The following is a 26,456-nucleotide window of genomic DNA, read 5'->3' as shown; positions in this document are numbered from 1 at the left end:
CACAAAGAATACCCAAAAAGAATGTCCTGGCAAGAGCAGTGGGGGCAACCATGGACTTCGTAAAAAGACAAAGCCCGTACCTGCTCTATTAAAGGTGTACGGAGAAAAATGTATCCCTATGGCCACTTATGGATGTGATGTGTGAGGGCACAAGAATGTGAGCGATATACAGATGGTGGAAAAAGAACAAATTCATGCGTAGGCTTCTTGTTGTCCCTCCCTGCACTCCAGCCCTCATGTTGAACAAAGAGCTTAGCTTGGGTTACATCTCTGACCTTATTGACGTTGCGTCTTTATTGCGTTGGTTGAGAATCTGGTCCTGCCCAGCTTACACCCTAAATCATACCATTATAGTGGATTGCACTGCACTTGAGGGGGCGTTGCGCATTCCCTGGCTAAGGTATATTATGGAACTGTCAAAGTGGCTAGGTTGCCCTGACTTGTATACCAACCCCAGGTCCCTACTCCTAGTAGACATTAAGAGCATCAAACACCTGTTCATGACAAGACGGCATGGGGAAAGGGAGGGCTGGAAACTTGCTAAGCCCACAGTGACATACTTCACACTGAGTTTGAGTCCGCAGATACAGCCATATTTGTCACTAGTTACCAATGTGCAGCATCGCTTTGTTCTAACCAGATTCAGATTGAATTTCATTCACTGGTTATTAACCTTTCCCATAAGCTACACGAAGCCTGCTGCTCTGAAGCTGTGTCCATGTGACAATTTGTCTGAACAGGACACCTTGCATTTTACCCTTTTTTATGAATGTGTTGCCCCTTTGCACAAAAAACGGTATTCTCTAGCTTTTCAGATCGTGTTGATTTGTTCAAGTAAGGCCTGCACTAGTATACTTACAAATGCTCTTCTCCCCTTATGTCTGTTTTGGTGTGGCTAGTTTCTTTATAGGGGCCATGAGACACAGGAAGATGTTCATGCTGTAGCCAGACTGAACCCTGTCCACTGCTTTCTGGGAAATGTATGTGTCTACTTCCAGTGCTTGGTATGGCTTGACAATGCGGTGTGCCTACTTCGTCAACTCATGCACTTTATTTGTCAAATGTTATACTTCAAGCTGTAATTTGTATTCTTTTTTATAGAATGACTTTTTGTATTCTTGTTTGCATGTATAGTCTTATACTTATTTACTTGGGTAAAATGGATTCTTTATGTATGTATGGTAGTCTTTTTAGCTTTGTATGTACACATGTTTTTATCTGTGTGCTTTTATGGCCTTTGGTGGCCACATATTTAATCTTTGACTGACTTATGCTTTGCAGCAGGTGCTTCAACCCTCCATGCTACTTTATGCTGCATATGCAGTAACCACCAAGTAGGTTTCTGACCTTCCATTTCAGGGGGTTTACTACAGTTTCAATGCCCTTTTAGAGACTCTCGCTGTTCAAAAGAGGTTATTTCTGATACTTATCTCATTACATAGTCTTCATTGCTTTGTTTTGCTCACGAGAAGAATCACTGGAAGTGCCAAAGATTTGGCAACAGAATGCCACTCATGCACATGCTGAAAGCATGAAAATGTCACATAAGCAATCTGAAACTTGGCAGCTATACTCGTGTCCACTTCACACGTGGTCTTTCATTTGCGACACTGACTCTTAAGAAACAGGATAAATACATAAACCAAAATAAAGTCAGTGTTTGTTCCCGTTGAATCCACCATCCAAAAGGTACAGACGCTAAATTCTGAGATGAAACTGTTTTTCCTTGAGAAGGATCTGAAACATCACAGGAGCTGTCACCCTGGTCCGCTTTTGATGTTCATGAAGCTGTCAGTATCGTTAGCATACGATTGGCTATCTGTGCTGCGCGTGGCGGAAGTGGTTGCATGCTCACTCCCGGCAAGCCCTGCTCTTCCGGTGACCCTGTCCTCCCTTGCTGTAGGATCATGGCTGCCTCGAAACCCATGGAGTCCTCGCAGGGGGGCGGGATGCCCCGCTGGCAGCTGGCCCTGGCCATCGGTGCGCCACTGCTGCTGGGTGCCGGCGCTGTCTACTGGTGGAGCCGCCGACGAGCACGTAAGAGCAAGAGGGAGTCCGGCGATGGCAGTGTTTTCGAGGTCCCGAAGTCGCCAGACGAGATGGTGAGCGCAGATCCGCACTGCACTTTCCGTGCAATAATATGCGCTGCGGTTGCCCCTCCCCAGTCTACCGGCAGCACCAAAGTGTCACTGGCAGTCATGTTGACTGACAACGCAGAGCTGTTTATGCCTGAGGCGTGACAGCATTTTTGGTGGAGAGAATTGACTAAACGTCCAAAGTCCACGTTTCCCTTACCACAACGTACCCTGCTTATGCTATTAAGATCCGGAATAGTAGGTGGTTGCCAATAACGCAAGAAGCCGTGATTTCCAGAGGAATAAGGGCTCAATGCTTGTAATTGTAAATTGTATTTATGTAGCGTTTACTACCTTACTTACTTATATTAACTTATCAATGACTAAAAAGGCACTTTATATATAAGCCAGACCTATTGACATTGTCAGTGCTTTTCAACCTTCCAGTGGTAGCTAGTCGATTTTCCTAGTTGCCCATCTCATCACTCAGTTGCGCACGCAAGCTAGAAACGTGTGCACACAAACATTCTGTTGCCGCACATGAGGAATAATAATTAGAGGGTACATTGTTGGCAAGGGGTAGAGTTGAGTGGAGTGGGAAAGAGTGGCACTGTGTGGAATGGTGTGGCATAGAATGCAGTGGTGTAGAGTGACGTATAGTGCACTGGGTTAGAGTGCACTGGAGTAGAGTGGTGCAGAATAAAGTAGAGTGCAGTGGCACAAAGTAGAGTGGTGTATAGTGGACTGGGGTAGAGTGCAGTGGAGTAAAGTGGTTCAGAGAAGAGTGGTATAGTGTAAAGTGCAGAGAGCAGTGGAGTGGCTTAGAGTGCAGTTGCGTAGAATAAAGGGTAGGTAGGTGAGAGGGAAAAGAAGCAGCATGGAAGGGGGCGGCTGAGAGGCAATAGAAGCTACATGGATGGGGTTATGGGAGAACGATTGAAAACACACACACTCATATGGAGTGCTTGAACACTAAAAAGTAGCTCAAAAAGTGGAAGCAGTGGATGGTTAGTAGTTGTTGGTCCATGCTTCAAGGGAGGGCCAAACACAAGAACTGGACTTAAAGCCCGCATGACGTGAAAAATGGGAACAAAGCAAAGGAGAGCAATGCTTAAGCTACCTACTGGTAAGCTATGAGTCGGCTGCAAGACCACTGTATGTAAACCGCATTTAATGCTGAAACTGCACATGCACTGTCTAGACGTCACCTAAAAAGAGAGAACGTGCTTTCTATGGCAGAAGAATTTTACCTCCTAAAAAAGATGTAATATGAAAATGGTGTAGTAACTAAAATGACGACGTCCTTGGAAATAGTGTTTTTTTAGGTCTCCCCTCTGCAGCACGCAAGCGCTGCTTAAGAGGGACCTCTTGGAATTGCTCTGTACTTTCTTGGAAACTCGTGCATGTTTTACACTGTTTCCAATGAGTACTCGTGCATGCAGAGCGTTTGGATTGCGGGAGCGAGCAGCGGCACCATCTGTTTGCAATTATCGCGCCTGCCACTGCTTGCTCACGCAAGGCAAACGCTCTGCATGCATGAGTACTCTTTAACTTTCGCGACTGCGAGGCCATGCTCGTCTTTCAGCGCTTGTCTTGTTGGACTGGGTGAGCTGCAGCGCATTGGCAGGCCAAGAATGAAACCTCCTGGCTTAGCAGGAACTCGTTACTTCGGAGATGGGATATTACCATAGTACGAACCCGTGCTTTTGAGTGGCCGGGGGAAGTCCCGAGCAGAGTTCCATCCTTTAACCAAGGCAAGCATCTTTCTAATTTGTATGGTTGCATAAAAGGTTCTTTAAATATATTAACATGTCCTTTCTAAAGGCAGTGAGAAACAAAGCGCCGTCTATAATCACGTAAACGCCTGTGGCAGCCATGTCTGACCACAAAATTCACTGCTCGTATTTTCAAAGAACCGTTCTTTGCACATAGGAAAATGGAAACCCCCTTTTAAAAAAAAAAAATGGGAGATCCTCGAGCTTAAAAGCAGTAACCCACCATACCACCCTTTCTGAGGCGGTACCAAACGATTCCTCAGCCATGAGGGGAAGACAATTCCCAGGCTTGCAGTAAACCCAGTCCAAAACCATAATAAATGTTTTCACTGATAAACAGCTGAGAAACACTCACATCACCAAGCTCCCTCCAATAGGCGGATTGCATAGTCAAACCTAGCTTGCCTCAAAAATAAATCTGCCTTACCAGTAGTGTGTTTTCCTCCATCACAGTGAAGCTCCGCATTGGAATTGCATTCCGATCTCAGGTAAACTATGAACAGTTCCAGGGCCTCCGATCAACTCCTCCCTTGATAACCGATTGGAGGAGCCGCCCTTTGACCCACTCTGTATGTACCTTTTATCATGCTGAATGCGCCCAGGGGGGCCTGCCCACCACGGACTAAGGAAGGGGCACAGTCGGTGGGCTACAGCCAGCCCCCTCTGGGCCACTGACTGAATCAGTAGCGCCCTGGTTAAGCGGAGCCTGAAACATCGACTGAGCAGAAAAAGAATAGTAACTTCTCAATCTCATAGGATTTGAAAGCTCACATGCGAGCCAGGCCATACGTACCCCAGTTATTTTTTTTGTATAGCACCCAGATGCTAATTAAAACTAACACACAGGAGGCCCATTCCACGGTGCAGCTGAGACCGGACGACAGCGTCAGCAGTTTGGTATTACCCCCTAAACTGCTCCGATACACCAGACACGAACTGTCTCCCAGGAGTCGGTTATGAAACACTAAAAAGCAGGAGAGATCGCCAAAGTCCTGGTCCGTGCATGTGAAGAGCACTTGTTTATCGCCTTCTAGTGCCGACATGGAGCCAAAGCGCTTGCAGACAGTAACAATCTGGTGTGGTGTTGTGGTTGGTGAGGGCCAGAGTAGTATTGCCGCTGCACTTACACCTGAATTTGACTAGAAAAGCAGGGCTGGATAGCTCATGGATAAAGACGAAGTCATAGCAGTAAAAGGCCCATTTGATTTCACAACCTAGTAGTAGTACTGGTGCAGCCCCAGCAGGGCATAGAAGCTGGGCAGAGCAGTGTCGATGCTACTCCCACTCTCAAGTGACTCGCCAAAGCCAGCCCTGGGATGACTCCACGGGCCGCCAGGATCTTCCAAGCAGGGCCGGGTGATCCCCGGTGCTTTAGTCCTCGCCGGGGCAGGGCACAAACATGGGAAGGTGTGTAGTCCCGGGCTTGACGTGGGGATCGGAACGAGTTATATTTGTATAACATGAAGGCAGCAGCGGTCGAGCAAAATGCCAATCTTCTGCTACACCCCCACCGGCGCTATGGGAGGGGCAGAGGTCTCCTCGTAGTACCGCCCTCCTCTGCAGACCATGGACACCTACATCGAGGTGCAAGACATGACTGTAGACTCTACGAGTCACGGGCACGCCGAACAGTCATGGACGCTGCGAACTGCTGTGAGATTCGCGTCCGCGGCCCCAGTCAGTGGCTTCTTTAGAGGGGGCTGCTGGGTCCCTGTGCCCTGGCACCATTCGTCTAGGCTTCCACCTTGTGCCCTACCACTAGTTGCTGGGTGTACAGGAGACAATGGGAGAGGATGTGGTCTCACGGCTAGACTGCCGACCTTGGAGCTGGGAAACCAAGATTCGAGCCTCTGGGTCCACTCCACATCCTGTGATTTTGGGCAATTCACTTAATATCCCCTACCAAAAAAAAAAAGCATTGGCATAGCCAATAGGTCTCGCCTTTGGGACCTTATAAGTGTTTAGCCATGCAACGGTTGATGTTGTTGCACCAACAACATCAACCGTTGCATGGCTAAACACTTATAAGGTCCCAAAGGCGAGACCTATTGGCTATGCCAATGCTTGTTTAATGTTCTCATTACTCCGAGTCCATTCAAAATGTGCAAACATGCAAAGAAGAAAAGCAATATTTTTTGTTCTGTTATTTTTGTAGAAAATGAATATTGTTTGCATTGATGATGCGCCTGTATGTAGGTAGATATATGTGGCAGTATTGTGCCTTCTGCAGCTATCTATTATAACCTGCAGGAGAGCAGCTATTAATTATCCATTAGGTGCAGTGACACCTGGGTGCGTGCATTGGAGGAGATCTTGCATACCACCCATGCTATGCCACTAGTCACCTGCAACTATTTTGAACCCATGCAGTGGTACTTTATAATTCAGCCTTTCATCCAACTGATATACATAATGTGGATAACACATGGGGGTCGCGCCTGGGCGTTGCCCAGGCCAAGACTGGGCAGTCTGTGCCCGTCTGTGCCAGGAAGAGCCGGAGCGGCGCCCCCCTCCTTTATATCTGCATATAAAAGGTACCGATTAATTTTGTTGTCATCAACAGTCCTTTGATTTGCTCTCTCCCTGTGCGAAATTCCTTTATTTACACCCTGAGCTCATTATTGAGTGCCTATTGGGAAACGGAAGACTGCAGAAGCCCTTGGGAAATTGACTCCTGGTTCTACATTAGATTTTTTTTCCAACAGGCTGGGGGGTTATTAGCGGGGAAATCGGCTTGTCAGAACGGCGTTGGTCCCTGACCCCCTTGCCTGAGCCACTTTTGGAGGTTACACAAGATCTCCCTGATTCCCAAGTGTCTGCTGAACAACGACCCCCGGAACAACGTCAGTCTTTATTGCCTTAACAACAAAACCACAAAAGTTTTAACAACTATTTTTTACAACGGATATACCTTTACCACAGTACTACAAACAAATCTATTTTACAGGTAAGTATAAACCCATATATATGTATATTTGTGTATGTATATGTGTAGTGGGTTTGTTTGTACCTGTAAAATACTTACATTTTCATGGTAAACTAGTGTATGGTAAAGACATATGCGTGGTAAAAATATTATTGGTAAGTATTATCTGTCTGTCTATCCCCATACTCACTCTTAATGTAATAAATTCCCTTTCCACCCAAAACCTATACCCACTCTAAACCCTTAAAATTCCCTCTCCATCCAAAAACCCATACACACCCTAAACCTTCAAATTACCCTTGCCACCCAAAAACCCATACCCACCCTATAAATACCCTTGCCACCCAAAATTCCACACCCACACTAAACCTTAAAAATACCAGTGCTGAGCAAATGCACATACCCACCCTATAAATACCCTTGCCACCCAAATTTCCATAGCCACCCTAAACTTACCCATGCCTCTCAAAAAGCAATACACACCCTAAACCCTAGAAATACCCTTCCACCCAAAGACCCATACACACCCTAAAAATAACCCTGCCACCCAAAACCCGTACCCACACTAAACCCTAAAAAAAACAGTGCCACCCAAAACGGGTACCCACCCAAAACCCTGAAATTACCCTTGCCACCCAAATACCCACCCTAAACCTTAAAATTTCGCTTGCCACCCAAAAACCCATACCCACCCTAAACCTTAAAAGGACCCTTCCCACCCAAATACCCATACCCACCCTATAAATACCCTTGCCACCCAAAAACACATACTCACCTTAACCCTCAAATACCAGTGCCAAACAAATACCCATACCCGCCCTATAAATACCCTGAATTCACTGAAAGAAACACAGGTTTCAGGGATGTTTAAGTTGGAAATTTAGTATTTAAAAAAACCTTAGACATTCACGGAAAAAAGCAAATGTTACAGGGACATTATAGTTAGGCTGACATTTCAATCGTACAAAATCAGAGAAATTCAGCCGTTCTAGTTAGCTGAGCTTACTATAACACGCGCCCCTGCAATGCACTGCTTATGACCTCACATATTACTTCACTGATGACATGGTCTGTGACATCACTGATGATATCACTGATGACTTCTCAAATGACATCAGTGATGACATCATCCACAGCTTCTCTGACGCACCCATTCACACCCCTATAGAATCTTTTATACATCCACTGCCACTCCCACACAACCATTCACAAACCCATTCACAGAGCCATACTACGTACGTACGTACTTACACACCCACACCCTGATTAATTGATCTACACAAACATCCACTCACTCACCCATACTGCCACTCATAGACCCACTTACTCACTAATACAGCCATTGACATTCACTCATACAGGCGCTCACACACTGAGTGAGTCACCCATAGAACATCTCACACACCTAGACATTCATCCATACAGTCAATCATACAGCCACTTACTCACCCAAACAGTTACACACCCACCCACTTACTCATACAATTAGTAACACATACTCACACAGGTATACAGTCACCGACAGAAGCATGCACTCATCCATATAGCCAGTCTCGCATTCTCACTCACGATTAGTCACTCATAAAACCCTTCACTCATGTATACTGCCTTTCACATACTCAGTTACTCACCCATACTGACAGTCGTACAGACACTCACTCACCCATACAACTTCTCACACACGCAACAGTACCCCATAAAGCCACTGACACACCCACTCACTGATCCATACAGGCAGACACACACCTCCTAACCCACAAACAGACACCCAGACAAACATAGATGTAGTCAGACAACCAATCAATCACCCATATATCCATTTACGTACCCACTAACACACTCATACATGCACTTAGATATCAACTGACAGACAGATACACACATTCACACAAAAAGTCACTCACCCATACATTTACTGAGACCCCTAACGCTCACTTATACAGTTAGTCACCCACTGAGTCTTCCATACAGTCACTCATACATCCACTGATTGAACAATACACCTTGGTATATATATTTAACATTATAATAATCAAACTGGAGGGAGAAGGAAGAGCTTCTGATCCACTCAGCTTCCTTGTCTCAAGTATCCAAAAATCAATGGGAGAGTGGATCACTAGTCCCAAATGAACCAGGGTGTGCAAAGGCAGTACAAAGTGCTGTTAAGAAACCCTCAATCACGTTATACAGAGATCGATATTAGTGGTATATTTTCATTCTCCGCTTCGTTATTTGTAACGCAGGGGTGGGGGAATCATATCGCCCGACGCCCGAGCCATGTTGATTTTTACCACGGGCAAGAAGATTTAATGTCTATTTTGTCCGATGGACAAGTAGACATTAAATCGCGTACATAATACGGGCTTTTAGGCAATCTGGGACTCACAACCAATCAGAAAGGCCGGAGACTCTTTTGAGGCCTCTGATTCGCTAGCAGCCCATGACTGGCTCTAGCCAGTGATTGGCTGGGGGATTGGAACGTCAGTCTCAACCAGCAGCAGTCTCAGCGATCTGTTGTCTCGCTTTCTCAATTTCAATGGTTTGGACTGCAAAACCACGAGGAAGCTGTCTCCGTTTTAACACAAGAGGGTAGCACAAATAGCTCGTTGCTGGGGCTCGACCTGTAGACCGAGGTGAGGAGAAAGTGTGGCATTAATGTTACCAGGCTAATGCAGAGTGAACTTGTGGCATTCAGGGACGTAGGAATACAATTAACTTTATCGTTTCAGCTCGCAAAGGGAAAAAGAAATGCAAACTTCCTGCTGAGAGCTCAACTGATTGCAGTCAAAATAACGCATTACGCTAGTGCCCAGTTCAGATTCCACTAGAGAAAACAGAGCGCGCTAACTTGGTGTTTGGAGCGGACTATTCTTTAAGTGGAGCTCAGCTATGCAACCACGCATATTATATTAAATTTGCCATTAAAGAATGGTACCGGGCCAAAAACACTTAAAAAATCCCGCGCTCAGTATCTACGGTAGCATTAGACCAAATGAGCAATATGTTTGTTTTTACCTCGTATTGTCTGTGACAGCTGGTGGATTTTAAAACTGGTGGGGGTGGGGGGGATAGGTAATTTGAATTAATTTCCTTTAGGGACAGGAGTTGCAATCCGTTACCTGCACAGTGCCTGATCGAAGTCATCTACTTTTTGCCGGGATGAGAAGTGAGGTGGTGAACAGTGAGCCTCTGTATGCTGCTATATATGTATAGAGGAAGAGATGTTGAAATTCCAGTGTCCTGAATCAGTCACATAGCGCAGACGCTCATTCATTGGTGGGCTAATAGAGTGTGCGCCTTACATTGCACACAATGTGATATGAGTTAACACTATCTGTCTCATTCTCTCTTCCTCACCTTATCTTTCTCTCACGCGCCAACGTTTCATGCTCTCTTTCCTGCTATTTTTCAGGACCATGTACCAATGTAACCACATTTTGAAATAACTGCTTAGCTCGTGAGGATTGTGAGTGCTGCGTGCAGCCACGTGCTACAAGCGCCTCAGCCCTGTCTCTTCCTCCTCGAAGACCCCTCCTAAGACGATTTTCCCATCTCATTACTTGCAGTTTAACTGGGTGACTTGTATGGATCAAACCAGAGCAGTCCAGTCAGAGGACGCCTGGCACCCTCCCCCTTTTGCACATTACATGTTGCATGTTCGGAAGACCACATTGTCTGCTTTCTTCCAGGATATCAGAAAGAAGAGGATTTCCAACTAGTGCTCTAACGTCATTAGTGATAATTGGGTGTATTTACGAGCTACTACGGAACTGGTGAAATTAATTTTATAGCACTGAAAATTGGGCAATTTCCCCTAACACTCACCTGGCACAGAATATCCTGTGTGTGGGCTGCACAGGAGGCATGCAGAGTTTGCAAGAGACATCCCCAGCACTCTGTAGTAGCAGTCCATGAACTCCCAGTCACGAGACCGCTCTCAGCAGCCGAACTCCCTTACTTTATCATAATGAAATGTACTCCTTTCAGTCTTGGAACCCGCACACCGTGGTTATATTCTGGTTTTAGAAGGTGTAATACTGCTCTAAAATGATTCTCTCTCTCCCTGTTGCTCAGACAGTGTGTCATAAAAAAAATAAAAAATATCAAAACGAACTGCACATGAGTGCACAACCCAGTAATTCCCCACTACTAGTCCTCGCACTCTATTCAGACTCCATACACACAAATCGGTTCTTGCTAAAGCACCTCAAGTGAGGCTGTTCCTGCTGTTATAAAAATATTCCTGGAATCCCCCCGTTGCTCCAGGGAGTTAGACTATATCAACTACTAAACATGCAGTAAAGATACCAACGACTCCACAATTCCTTGCACTAATACACGCTCACATGCAGGCTACTGCTCACATTCTCCCCCTTGCCCACTCCCCCCTCCCCTACTCCCTTTCCCCCTCTCCAGCAGGTGCATTAACCCTTCAAACTAGCATACTGGCTTTGGAGCCTGAGACAGGCAGATTGTAAACAGAGCACAGAAGAAAAGCCTGCTGATCTAACCCACTGGGATAGGAGCAGGGGAACAGCAGGTGTCTCTTTACATTGTATGTGGTAGCAGGTTCAATAGCCCACCAAACTACTGTACTTGTATCTATCTATGACACGTAGGTTACAAACCGATCACTGCAGCAGACTTTCGACCTCATTGGCTGTCCTATCGGGATTGGAGGATGTAATCAGAAAGTGTCACAGTAGCCTGTGATGTGATCAGATTTTCTCAAGCTCTATTTAGGCAAAGAGCCCTCAATACTTGGGTACGTTAGAGGTACATGGAGAATGTTTAGACTGTTGTTCTCCCCCCTATTGCCACCCCTGAACCTCATGCCCAGCCTAAAACCCCACTCGATGCCTGCACTCACCCATCCATATTATTTTTTATTCTGACTACAGAAATGATTTTCAGTGGCTCTCAGTGTCGTAACCCCTCATGGTCACTGGTTCAGTGTCACCACTAGGTGGCATCAAAGCCTCCAGGACAAGCCCCTGAGGATACAGAGCTGTTTCATTTCCCCTTCCACCTCTGGTGACCAGAACCTCCTTCAGCAGAGACCCAGTGGCATCTCACAGACTCCACCTGAACCCCAGCCACTCAAAGGTTTGTCCGGCTCTTTTGACAGTTTGATGTGGTCTCTGGTGGAGTTCAGTGGCCTGCAGGATCGCTGCCTGTGGCTAGCATCAGACGTCTGCAGCGAAACTTGCACAGCTACCTGTGCACAGGGCTGCATGTGCAGTCTGCACATGTGGGTGCATGTGCCTAGGACGGTCTGTCAGAGAGATTCCTGCCTGCTGTGCTAAATGTTCATCGATGGGTCAGTGCATGAACTAATAGAGGTTTCATAATGTCTCACTTATTAACATAACTTTTATTTCAATAAAGATGTCCATTATTATACATGAGACTCCAGAGTGGGTAAAGGGAGCAAAGAGTCCCCTTATTACGAAGAGAGAGTGGGGCTGCCCCACCATTTTACCAACCACCATCCCTATGCCCTTCACACACACCCACCCCGCTCCTGACTCCCCTGTTACAGCCAGAGCTGCCAACTTTGAACCTTGGGGACCAGGTTTGAGTCTCAGCATTGCTAAACACCCTGTGATTCTGGGCAGCTCACTTAATCTGCTCTGGCATAAAAAAAAAATGAACATGATCTTGTGTAATGTACCTGGTGCTCATGAGAAGCGCTGCAATACCTTTGGGTCGTGATAGTGCTATATAAACAAACTGCAAAAAATAAATGCTCACACGACAAGCACGGTGCTTTCCTTTCACAGATGAAACAGACTCTGAAGCTTTCCCATTTTTAAAGGTAAAAGGAAATAATCCTGCATCTTGAATTTGGACATTACCACCATCCGTGCAAGAGGTGCAGGGAAAGGGCCTCAGTGTTTAGGCCTGTGTCCTGGCTTGATAACATAACATGCATTTATAAAGCACACATACACCCAGAAGGGTATATCGACCTCAGAAGGATGAAAGGCTAAGTGGGCCCGGCAGGATGTGAACGTGTGATCATAAGGTCAAACACAGGGCCCTGCAATGGACGCATTAGTCCACTAAACCACCAGACCCGATATGTCACTAGAGAAAATAAAATTAGTGGCACTTTTGGGTGTTTGTTCAACTATTATTGGATTTCTAAATCCACTGAAGAATAAACAAACTTAATCCGTCAGATAGCATTTGACTATCCAAGAGGCCAGGACAGTGTTTCCAACTCTACGTGACTGAGCCTGGGCGTCCTTGCTAGGTGTGACATGAAATGCTGGGTGGTTGCAGTAACTCGCTCGCCCCCATCTCAATGATGTGCAGCTCTCCACTTCTAGATTTACTGTCTTTTCAACTTAACACTCCTTCCCTTCGCTGTGAGACTAGCGCTTGCTTTCCAGCTGTGTGAGTGTGAAGATTTGCATTTGAGAGTGCATGACCATGCACTGCATAATTAGACTTACACTTGAAATATATATTGCTCAGTATGTTGCACTGATTGCAGTGCAGGTTCTGTCCGTGCAGACCAACCTTAGTGATTTATGGAGAAGGCGGGGCAAGCAGTTACCTTCCCAGGACAAGTAGATTTGTGTAACATTTTGTCCCCTGGCCAAGTAGATTTTTGAAACACTACTTTTTACAGTGCACAGGGCCCTAATTACCCTTCGAGTGCACATTGAAGATCTATTAAAACTTCCTGCATCCAGTGCAATTAAAGATTTTTTACTGGCTCTACGGGATTTTTAAACATACCTTTTCACCACTTGTCACCTCACTAGAATTCACCCTTTTTTTCTACGATCACTACCAATACAACCAGTGGTACGTCCTCCAGGTGGAGGGAGCATTACAGTAACCCGATGATGATGCTGTCACGTTACAAATAACGAAGCGGAGAATGAAAATATACCGCTAATATCGATCTCTGTATAACGTGATTGAGGGTTTCTTAACAGCACTTTGTACTGCCTTTGCACACCCTGGTTCATTTGGGACTAGTGATCCACTCTCCCATTGATTTTTGGATATATATTTAACACTCATCAACTTTTTGAAAACACTCAGTTACTGGATGATATCATCACTGATGTCGTCTGAGATGTCACTGACCATGTAATGAGTGATGTAATATGTGAGGTCATAAGCAGTGCCTTGCAGGGGCTCGAGTTATAGTTGGTTCAGCTATCTAAAACAGCTCAATTTGTCAGGTTTTGTATGAGTGAAATGTCAGCCTAACTATTACGTCCCTGTAACCTCAGCCCCACGCTCTTCAACATCTGGATAGACCCCCTCGCCAGACAGCATGGACTCCGCATAGTATCCTACGCCGACGACACCCAGCTCATCCTCTCCCTCACTAAGGAACCAGACATCACCAGACTCCGCTTCTAGGAAGGAATGAAAGATGATGCATCCTGGATGAGTAGCAGCTGCCTGAAGCTCAACTCGGAGAAGACTGATGTCCTCATCCTCGAACCCACCCCCTCAGCGTGGGAGAACATCTAGTGGCCCACCACCGTCTGCAACCACTCCCCCCCCCCCCCCCCCCCCCCACAGACAACGCCTGGATCCTCAGTATCATTCTCAACTTCTCCCTCACCATGACCCGACAGATCAACGCCATCACCTCTATGTGCTTCAACACCTTCTGCATCATCTGTACGACCTTAACGTGGATCCCCCCCCCCCCCCCCCCCACCCCCCGAATCCAGAAAGACAGCCACCCGCACACTCATAACAAGCAGACTGGACTACGGAAATGCCTTATATGCCCGAATCAACAAATCCTTGCTCCGAAAACTCCAGACCATCATGAACACCGCTGCCTGGCTCGTCCTCGGCATCCCACGACATGACCACATCACCCAGCACCTACGAGACCTCCACTGGTTCCCCGTCGAGAGCAGAGTAACCTTCAAGGTACTCACTCACGCCTACAAATCCTTCCACAACACCGGACCCCAATACCTCAACGAAAGAGTCTCCTTCCACATACCCAAGAGAAACCTCTGCTCCGCTGACCTCGCCCTAGCCGAAACCCTGCGCATTCGCAGAGCCAGAGCGGGTGGAAGAGCCTACCCCTACATCGCGGCAAAGACCTGGAATGAGATCCCGCTCAACATCCGACATTCTCCCCCTCTGCACACCTTCAGGTAGAGCCTCAAGAGCTGTTTTTTTGGCTGATTCGGAGCTGCGCCCCCTGCCCCAGCGCCTTTAGACCCTCATGGGTGAGTAGCACGCTTCACAAATCCGTGATTGATTGATGGTTTATTAAAAGTATGGTCCGAGGTTGACAAACCCTCTTTTAGCACAGCCACTTACTCTGATTTCGTGGTTTGTCTCATCAGCACTCCTCAACCGCGTTTACCAGATCTGTAGAGCAGCATTCGGTCTTTTCTTAGTCCCACACAGTACGGGATACAAGCCACCTATAAAGCGGTTCTGACGCCAATTGCACAACCAGCTACTCGCTGCTCTGAGACAGTCCCCCAGAGATCGGGGCACGGTGCTCTCTGTATGGAAATACCCTTAAAGTCAGAAAGAATACTATTAGATAGGCAGCATTTTCATTACTTGTCCAGGCAACTGAACTTAGGGACTGTAAGATCATGTGGGAAAAAGTTAATCATAGGTTTTTTTTTTTTTTTTTAGGAAAAAAGAGAACCAGGTATTGAGACTGTTATTCCAACTGAATCTTGGGGTGCCCATTTCACCAAGCTTAATGCTGGCCCTTATTCAGGGAACCAAGAGAACCCTGATTACAACCCTTTAGTCCCTTCTCAGCTGCAGACTTGCACCCCAAACATGTCCTAGCGTTCTGCTAAGTATTCCACTAGTCCAGTCATTGAACAGGAAGAGGTTATGCGGGCTGTGGCTAGATGTCCGGTTTGGCGTGCTCCTGGTCTAGACTGTCTTCCGTCTGAAATGTTTAAAGCTAACACCCCACTGTGGGCCCCTTTACTGACCAATATCCTTAATGCCGCCTTAGTGACTAGCCCTCCTCAGAACTGGTCCTATGCGACCATTATTCCCATTTTCAAAAAGGGCTTGAAAAATGACCCCCACTACTATCGCTCTATTTCACGGATTAATTGCTCTATTTCCCGGATTAATTCCACTGTTAAGATTATTGCTCTAATCCTGTGGGACCGTTTGCAACTTTGGGCCGAGGAACGTAATATACTCTCGGATCTTCAATTCGGCTTCCGTTCCGGCCTTGGTACAGTTGAGCTGTCCTTAAATCTATATCTTTTATTTGCCAAATACAACTTGCCACTCTTCGCCACAGTGTATCTGGCTTGCATGGATTTGAGTTCCGCTTTTGACTCTGTAAACAGGTCAGAATTGTGGGACATCATGATCGATATGGGGGTTGATCTCTATACTGTTAATTTTCTTAGAGATCTCCACAATGATGTCACTGCCAGCATAGGTATGGCCCATTTGGAGAAATCACACCACCTTTCAGCCTTGCCAGGGGCGTACGTCAGGGCTACGTCCTGACTCCTTTTCTGTTTTCAATTTATATAAACAGCTTTGAGGATGAACTGGTTAATCTCAGGGTAGATTGCCCTTGTGTAGGTGCTTGGAGTATCCCCACACTAATTTATGCGGAAGATTCAGTCCTAATTGCCTGGACTGCAAATAGCTTACAACATCTGCTTGATGGTTTTTTGCGAGTTTATGGCCAGTTTAGATCATATCGTCAACCAAAACAAGACCCACATAATGATTTTTGGGGGAAGGAAGAAGGATAATGCTTTCTTTGTAGTGAATAGGAAAGTTGGTTTTGTTCCTGCTTTTATCTACCTTGGCATCCTCTTTGATACACGACTCTCTCATGGGGACTGCTGAAGACTAGTGGAGCTGCTGCCTTCTCCAAATCAGTGGAGGCAGTCCTTTTTTTTTTTTGTCCGCAAACTTGGCCAGAAACCAATAATGGAACTCTCGACAGTCTACAAAGCCAAATGCTGTGCTATTGCCTCGTGTGGGGCATTGAAGATTAGGGGGCTCTTGAAAAAAATCTAGAATAGTTTCATCAAGAGATTGCTAGCTGTTCCCCAAAGTACTAGTTCCTTCGTTTTCCACACTGATGTAGGAATTGTTATTTTAGCCACCTTATTAAAACTCAAACCCTCCTTTTGTGGCTTAGAATTTGGACCAAAATCCAGACATCCTTTAATAGGGTGTGTGCTTGCAGACTGTTTACACTTGTCTATTGCTTGAGTATTCTTTGGTTGAAGTACATACAGAATTTATTTTGCAGCATGGGATGGGAGGACTTGTTTACCTCTCTTAGCACTCCATTAGCCAGCTCCAATAGAACTCTGAAGTATGCGTTTTTAGAGGGATGCCTGGAGAATAGAATGCGGAGTGCTGTAGAGAAACCAATGGTCCAGACCTATATGGTGATTTGTCCGGTCATAAGTCCTGCGCCATACTTGGAATGGGTGGGAAATTTACACCACAAGTTTTTACTGATGAGACTACGGCTATGCACAGTGCAGTTTTCCGTTGCAAGGCACTTCTTTTTTTTTTTTTACAACTTCCTTTATTCCCATGTGATGACCAATCTACACAGACTACCTTACATTTTATCTTATTTTGTAAGTTTTACTCTCTGCTGAGGAAACGCTACTTGCCTATCTTCAGGGCGGCCAACATTTGTTACTGTAGAGCCCCCTTTATTCACCTGCAAACCTTACCCACGATTAAGATCTGCTTCTCTGCTGCCACATATATTGAACGTGCTGTGCTATTAAGCAGAGGGTTACAGTTCTTATGTGATGTCTTAGGAATCTTAGGTGGTTTTAATAGATTTTAATTTTATAATTAGTTGTCATGCCTTTCATCGTAGTATTGACTGTCCTCAATATTTTTGTTTCCTGCTTAGATAACCCAGGGGGACATAGCAGGCCCTTAATAAGCTTCCTTTTATGACTTCTGTTGAGGTTTTTGTTCTATTGGATTTATCTGAGCTTTGTGGATTTCATTTGACAACTGATGCTGTATGAATATTTATTTAATGCTATGAACTGGGATTAGCATTTATAATGTTTTTAACTATATAAACTGTTTAGCATTGTGCACTTTTATGGTTCAAATGAGCCGAAATAACGTTGATTTAAGACTAAGAAAAACATCACCTTTACTGTTGTATTTCTGTACTTCTGCAATGTAATCCCCATTGTATACTGACTGGACAGTAACCAGAGTTACAGAACATATACTATAAATGGCTTTGTGAACAACTGCATATTAACTGAAGAGGAGTTATTTCTTTTGGCGCACTCCGACTCTATAGAAAATCCTGTAATACATACAATGTGTTTTTCGTAAATAGCAAATGCAGTTTTTATCACTTTTTTATGTGCAATTACTTTAGCTTAAAATAATTTTGGGAGAAATAATAAAAGTACAACATGGTAATGCATTCAAACTAATTATGAAAAAATACAGTTGAGGGAAGGTTGGATAAACATAAAATGGGGGATAATACAATAAGAGAAATATTTGGGGTCCATAATAAGTGATCTGTATTGGACAAGTCTTGAGCATTTAAGCAGTTTAAAAAAATACATGCAAGTCATCTGTATAAGATATAGGAAAATCAAGGGGGTTGAAGCACTTCTACTGTGAGAGGTTGACGGTGAAAAGAAGATTTGGCATGTCGATTTAAAAAGTTTGTGAACATGTGAAAGAGGATGAGTGTATGCTGTAACAAGTCTGTGATTGTAACAAACGGCATACCACCGGATTGAAAAGATAACCAAGTAAAATCTTTCCAGTTGTTTATTTGTTGGAATGCCTCTGCCAACAATTGATGTATAATTATTGTGTGTTTTATTGTGTGTGGGGAAGCATCTTTTCCAATTGCTGGATATACTTCCTAAGAAAATAATAATAGAAGAAGGTACAGATGAGCCGAATAAAGAGTTGATTTGGTTCCAAAACTTATGTCCAGAAAGTATGTAGTAGAGAAAAGGTGAATTATAAGCGTATTAAATCTGCTTGATGTAAGTGACCTGACCAACAGCTATCATAAAGGTCTGAAAAGTAGAAGGAAAAAAGAAAACTTAGTTATAAATAAAGAATAGTTTGGGTGACAAAATAGATTTTTCACAATTTAATCCAAAGTTTTTCTCCAAGTAGAAATAGGCCAAATTACTCCCAAGTCCCATCCCTAAGCCAATTCAATGTCAGTTTTTTGTCTGTCAACAGAAGGTTGTTGTAAAAGACCGTAATTAGCTGAAGCTTTAGGAGTTGTAATGAGAAAGTGCCTAATTATGGTGAGGGTATTGAAGGTTGTAAGTTGTGGGATTGGAAGTGGTTATAAACATCACTAATATTAGTTTGTAAAATGTAGAATTTGTGGTGAATGGAGTGTGGAAGATGAAACGGATCTTGCGCCTGCGTAAATGTCAGAATTAGTTATAGAGTAAAGTTGATTAATCTATATTAAACCAGTTTTCCTTAATGCTTTCCAATAAATTGATTTATTATTATGTAATAATGAAGTATTGTGCTCCAAGGTGAAGTTAAGGAAGGAAGTGGTATCAGTAGGTTTATATGATAACAGAGGCTCCAACAATGTAGAGAAGTGTTTAGAAATAGGGGTAGAGAGAGTCTGAGGTTTCCTTGAGAGTGTCAAATATTCACGAAAGGTTAAGTGAGAAAGAAAACATTTTCCCAAATCTACCCACAAATGATAATGTTCAGAGGATTCTGAAATTCAGTAAATGGATTGTTTCAGAATAAAAGCTGAGTGGTAATTCCGAGTCAGGAAAATTTCGCCACAATCGGATTTAAGTTTCAGTAAGGATATGTGTTTTTTCCTATTTCATAAGAAAGAGGAAAGTATGAAATTGATTTGTTTGAAAAGCTTAGAAGAGATAGATAATGGAATATTAGAAATGGTGTATAAAACAATAGGTACCAACATAATCTTTAAGGTGTCAAGGCAGCCCCAACAGGAGAGATGTAACGGATGCCAACAATTAACTAAAGTTGTTAAATTACGGGTACAATTATCTCGACTTAATGAAATAGAGGTTTTGAGTAATTCAGAAAACCATAAACCTAAGAGTTTAATTTTTGATGTGTTCCAGGAGAACTTACTAGCCAAGACATCTTGTTTAAAAGTATATTTGTCAAGAGGCAAAATTTCACACTTGTCCTAATTTACCTTTTAATGTGAGACAAGAGAATAAGCATCCACTTCATGTAAAAAAACATAAAAGCTGGAATTCAGCAAAGAGGTTGTAAGATAAATAAGAGAATGTCGTCATCGTAAACTTCTGATTTTAATCTGTTGGGTCTTCATTGGATTTAGTCTGATACTAGAGATGAAGGGATCCAATGCTAAGTTAAAGAGAGAGGCTAAAAGGGGGCATCCTTGGTATACACCTCCTATAAAAAAGGAAATTAGAAGTAAGCTCATTAGCAAAGTACAAAATACAATAAAATATGAAGAAGAAACAGTAAGAGAGAAAAGACATACCTAAAAATACTTTGAAAGAGTCTGGGGGTGTTGAGGTTACATGGAGGGATGACACATCCAGGCTCTGGAAGGGTACACAAGGGAGACTTGTGGAAGAAGGATGAACGAATAACAGCACAGATTCAAACAGAAAAATAAGACCTGTGAAGGAAAGATAATTTTAATATGTAATACCATATTTCAAAATACAAATCTAAGCAATTAGGAATAACATATATAACAACACCTGCAAAATGTTATCAATTTAAAGAAAGCGCCGCTCCAAATGAGAAACTTTAGGGCTAAGAGAAAGATGTTACGACTTAGTAGATATAGAGATGTCCATGATCTCAGCCTTAGTCTTGAAGGAACTCTTTAAGTCATGAGGGCTCTTTATAAGTGGATGTTTTATTCTTGTATGTGACTTTAAACAAGCATGGGTGGAAGAGGCCATACCGACTCCCATGGGAGCATAGCACTCTTTTCATGGAGAGAAATTCTTCGCGTCTGTCTGCTGTGTTTTTGGCATAGTCCTGTGAAAAATAAATATTATTACTGGACCAAGAAATTTTCCTAATCATCTTAGCTGCCGAGAGAATTTTAAGTCTGTGTATTCAAAAAAAGTAGAGAATAACACCGTTATGTTTTTTGGTAGTAGAAGCAGTATTAGGCAAATGCCCAAGTCTATGAGCATGTTGAATATTGAGGGGAGGTGATTCCAATAGATTCAGCAGTTTGGTACTAATATGTTTTTAAACGTGATGAGATCAGGACCTTCTGAACCCTCTGGCAGACCATAAATATGCAAATGATTTTGCAGATTCTATTTTCTAAATCTTCAACTTGTTTTTGAAGCATGGAAACTTGGGTTTGAAGGTGATTGATTGCAAGACTAGTAGGAGAATGTTTTATTCCATCCTTGATCACCAGTCGTCGAGACTCTAAAGTTTCACATTGCTCTCTTCCATGTATGGGAATAAAGGTCTAATTTCCTCCAATAAAGGATCTATGGAAACCAAAGGTAGAGGCTTAGTGGGAGAAGGAGGGTCTTTTTTTTCATCTTTTAGTGGACATTTTTTCAAGTGTGTGAGGTGGAACAGCGACTCCTACAGTGACCGCTGTCATCCCATCTTCACATTTTTTAAACGCTGAGGAACATGCGTGACAAATAAATGTGGGCACGCCTAGGAACACTTGTGAAGTACCCTGAGCTTTTTCAGTCTGCCCCTAGAGCTAGAAGTATTAAGAGGAAATGCAAGTTCTTAGTCCGGTAATTAGTACAGAAATAAAAGCCAGCGATGTAAAAGGAATACTTGGGGAGAGACCATGCCACCTTAGGGCATAACGGAGAGCTGATAATCCATTTGAGATGAGGCAATATTTGAATTTTGGGCGGGAAACCACCGAAAGCCATCTCGATACAATTTGTAAAGAGACTTTGGAGTGGTAAACTTACTCAAATTAGCTGATAATCAGGAGGAAAAGCATTGCTGAAAACACCATACCCATTGTTTGCAGTTCGATACAGGTGCTCCGATGCGTCCGTTTTCAAAATGGTGGACGGTGTGAAGGAGAGAAGTGTGACACGGAGCGAAAAAACATGACAGTACCTTCTCTCCGCCCAGAAAAGCAACAAAGCGGCAGTCCTACCCATCACATCGACATTTAAAGGAAAACGGCAACCGACATAGGGAAAAGCTACTGCAGTGTAAATAACTCCCCTGTCAGCCCGTGGAGCGCTATGCTGACGTCTCCATCTTCTGTGGGCGTCAAGCCACGCCCCCTGTGCAAATATTTTAAGTATCTCAAAGGACTGTACCTGGAGAAGGAGGGATGACATGCAGAGGAAAAGTGTTCTGACTTCAGTGGAGTGGACTGCTTGGAAAAGCAGCTGCCTTTGCTGCTCCAACAGCGAGTCAACCCTGTGGAGTTTCAGTGTTGTGTTGCTGGTTGCTTATCTGTGGGGATACGAAGAGGGGATGGGACTTGCATTCACTGCCCCTTGACTATAGTTTCATGTAGTTGTTTCATTTGTTTGAGGAAAACCTAGAGGGTGCAGATTGGATGCCTCAGTGTAGTACCCGAACAGTACCAACAACGCTTTTTGGCAAGATGTGCCTTCCCTAAATGGTGAAAGCATGTGAATCCCAGCATCAGAATTGTAAAGATTACTTCGACATTTAAAGGAAACCATTTTAGTGACTTCCTCAGGCCAGAAATGTGACCCATTATTTTCTGCCAAAATATTAACTACACAGCAGCACTTTGAGTACCTTTTAACAATTGCTTTTGATACTCAATGTAACCTATGTAAAAGGCATTTATATAATTGAGTCAAGTGTTTTCACAGCTCCACCAGCTACCATATGCTTGTTTTCAGGTAAAACGTGAAATTCTCTGTACAGTTGACACAACCTAAACCCCCCACCTCTGGTCAACTTATCAATTTTCACGATCAGTCTGAAGTCCTAGTTCCAAACAAAATCCCCATTTTTTACACTGTCTTTAAGTTTGATGGGAACTCCTTATATAGTTGCCATTTTGCAGACCTGTGTATGACTCAAAAGAATAACCTCTATTTTGTCCGCATCCAGTTATGGGCCACGGTTTCCTAGCCAGGCAGCAAAGTTGCATATGCGTGATGGCACTCCATTAAGTTTATTCTTGGGGCATTTATGCACACAAGATTTTGCATCTCAGTGCAAGTAATTTAAATGGAGCACGTTTTGACTGATAAGGTATGATAAGGGCCTGGCAAAGACTTCAAAGAAAGGAACAACAAAGAACATCGACTGTCATGGATAGAGACGTTGAGATAAAGTAACAAAGTTATACCTGCTGTATCCTGACATGCTTTTTTAAATAGGACAATGTTTTGAAAGCAGTAACACGCAGTACTTTTGTATACTGTACAACACCAGTTTGGACTGCAAGATAAAGCAGCATCACGCAGTACACAATTCTGGACTGCAGTCTTCCTATTGGTTCAAATCTGCTATTGCACAGGAATAATGTATTTTCCCTAATTGATAGAAAATAATTAATAGTCTGATGAAACTCTTAGAAAATGTCTTTTAAAACCTGTGCTGAAAAATGTTATAACATTGGTTTACATAATTTATGCCATATATCCCTTTATTCACAATTGAAGCACTTAGGCTACGCCCTATACCAAATATTCCTGCTTGTAGTCGTTGCTGGACATGGTTCTGCGTGTGTTTTGGCGCTCCATGCCATTAATTGAAAATAATTTGTGACTCCAGATGTCCACGTTTTGTAGCTTTCTGCAGCGCTTAATGCTTGTTCTGCAGCACCTTCCAAATCCACTGCTCCTGTTGAAGACGTGATGCTTGTCACAGTTGTCATACAGGTGCTGTGCTCCAGTGTATAGGAAAGCCTTTGTATGACCCAGGAAATTGTGGAAATTAAACTAAAAGATGGTTATGGGGGAATGGAGAAGAAAGCGAAAATAAATAGAGATAGTTGGATAAGGGGTGAGGAAAAGAAAAAAGAACAATACAGAGAAAGCAGTGCAGGAGAGACAAATGGAATAAAATTAGTGAAGAGGGCCAAGAAAGAAAAAGTGAATGCACCGAGAGAGGGAGGTACAGGCAGACATGGGGCGCCTGAGAGAGAGAGAGTGACCTAACATTTAGCAGTTGAGAGAGAGCCTAGAGAAAGTGGTTCATGGAGAGAGAGACCTAGTGGGATAATTCTAGTAGTATTTCAAAGTAAAAAGAACGTTAATGGGTTCAAAGGGACTTTATTTGTTATTACTAGCTAGGCTAAGCTTTCATGTGGCTTAGTTGAACAGCTCTTTAAAAAACTATAGGAGTGCCACAAAGTTCCAAAGGAATGGGAGATAGAAAAGCAGTACAAGGCGAGTAGGGACACAAGGCACATAGAATGTGAATGGAGCCTTGTGGATGTATTTTCCGAGGCATTTGTAACTCAAAGGGTAGAGCAGTGGTTCTTTACGTGTAGCCAGTTTTCGTCGACTATCCTCCATGGGCCCAATGATTCTAGCCACCAGGGGCCCAATAAAGGAAAATGCGCCCCATTATAGAGAACTCGTGCTCCCCTGGGGCAGCGCATTCACGTGAAAGAGTGGCTGCTTTGAAGCCGCTTCGTGTTTCACTGTGCAGGGGGAATCCTGCACTTTTAAAGGATAATAGAGATCCCCTTGCAGGCAGGTGCTGCCAGTGACTTCACCTGCCTACAAGGGGATTTCTGAGTGGTATATAGGAGGTAACGTCCCCTTAAAAATAGCGCTGGTGATTTATGTGCCCCTGCGCTATTGGTATTGCAAGGGGGGCGCACAACCGTCTGCGGCCCCTTCTGTAATACCTAAGTGCCCCGAGGGCGGACAAAGCAGACACAAATGTCTGTTTCGCCCTGAGGTACTTTATGTTATACGTCCCAGGTCGCTAAGGGAAAGGAGAAATAATAGGTAGCGGGGGAGAGTAGGAAATTTCGAGATGTTGAGTCTTTAGCAGTGGGTTTAAGGATGACTATCTCTGTATTAATATCTCTGACGATAAGCGCACCGCCAGCAAGCTTCACATATTCTACCATCCCCCAGGTGATAACTTGACTTTTATCGACGAGCTAATGGAGGTCATTGCATCCAACGTCAACTCACAAGTAACTCAAATTTTCTTGGGTGACTTTAATCACCACTGGAACAATGCAAACGATCACGGAGTAGGCTGTCTTAAGGAGTTTTTGTCAGAACAGGAGCTATCTCAATTCTGCGACAGCCCAACTCACAATAAGGGAGAGACACTGGACCTCATCATTGCAAAAATGAATATCGTCCTACTAGAATCCATCACCCCATGCGACTGGACTGATCATCACTGCATCCTCTTCTCCATCAATATCGAAGTAACTCAAAAAAGGGGCCAACCCTCAAAAACAAAACCATGGAAAAGGAACTTACAAAATATCAACACCATCACCTTGGTAAACCGATTCAACTCCGCCCTGACCCACATGACGGACATGACTGATGTACATGACCTCACAACCTTCTACAATTCCACTTTGCTTGAAATCCTGGACTCTACAGCGCCCCTCCAAGAAAATAACGACTCCTCCAATTTTTCCAAACCTTGGTTCAATGAGACCCTGAACTCAGAGCGACGCCAGCTTAGAGTTGCAGAGCAACTATGGAAATCAGCACCCACCACTGATAACCTTGATCACCTTAGAAGGTTAAGGAACTCCTACAACAGGAAGATTCTTAAGGCAAAGGCAGACATTTTCAGAACCCACCTGAACCAAGCAAGCAACCGTCCCAAAAAAAACTCTTTGAAATTGTCAAACAACAAGCATGCAACACGACTAACCCTACGGAACTAAACGACCTGGCTACACCTACCTGTGATGTGCTTGCCAATTTCTTCCGCGAAAAGATTTAACGCCATTGAGCTCGACATCCAATTTCAAGAAGGCTCTTCCACAATTTATGGCCCAAGACACTAATTGTGGCGCATGGCTCAAAGGCCATTTTATTATTCCAGGGGAAGTCACAAAAAATAATGCCTCATGGCACACGTTCTCGCCAATCTCGCAACAAATAATCGATGACACTCTTCAAGCAATCAACCCCTCCAATCACTTCTCTGACCCCCTGCCTCCTGCCCTATTCAAAATGTTAAAAACAACTATCCTACCGCTATGGGCTGAAATTGTAAACGCCTCTCTGAGACAAGGCGCCATTCCGGACTGTCTTAAAATAGGGCAGGTCACACCTATACTAAAGAAAGATGACGTCTCCTCGTCGGATCTTAACAACTACCGCCCTATATCCAACATCCCCACTTTGGCGAAACTGTTGGAGAAATGTGTACAAATTCAATTATGCAACCATATTGAGAAGTACAACCTCTTACACAATTCACCAATCTGGCTTCCGTCCAGGTCACAGCACTGAATCTACACTCACTCACATTATGGACGACATACTAAAAATGCTTGACCGAAACAAGTCATGCCTAATGATACTTCTTGACTTATCCTCCACCTTCGATACTGTCCAGCATGACAACCTTTAGTCCCTACTGGAACGAAGGATGGGCCTCGCAGGCACAGTGTTGCAATGGTTCTCCTCATTCCTAAATAACAGAACACAAAGAATCAAGATGAAGAACTCACTCTCGCAACCCTCTGTGGTAAACCTGGGTGTCCCTCAGGGACCA

The 26,456-nt window shown here is 44.0% G+C and overlaps 1 protein-coding gene across 2 annotated transcripts in view; it reads left to right on the top strand.

Moving 5' to 3' along the window:
* Positions 1–1,861: 1,861 nt before the first annotated feature.
* Positions 1,862–26,456, top strand: part of TOMM70 (translocase of outer mitochondrial membrane 70) — a 252,001-nt gene continuing 227,406 nt past the window's right edge. For both annotated transcript variants that reach the window (XM_085622469.1, XM_085622468.1), the window contains exon 1: positions 1,862–2,102. In XM_085622469.1, the coding sequence (XP_085478595.1) occupies positions 1,908–2,102 (195 nt within the window). In that variant the 5' untranslated portion in view covers positions 1,862–1,907. The remainder of the gene's footprint in view (positions 2,103–26,456) is intronic.

This window comes from Triturus cristatus, chromosome 8 (genome assembly GCF_964204655.1).
Source record: "Triturus cristatus chromosome 8, aTriCri1.1, whole genome shotgun sequence".
NCBI classification, from domain to species: domain Eukaryota; kingdom Metazoa; phylum Chordata; class Amphibia; order Caudata; family Salamandridae; genus Triturus; species Triturus cristatus.
The sequence above is the reverse complement of the archived record's forward strand: the minus strand, read 5'-3'. Positions and strand labels throughout refer to the sequence as shown.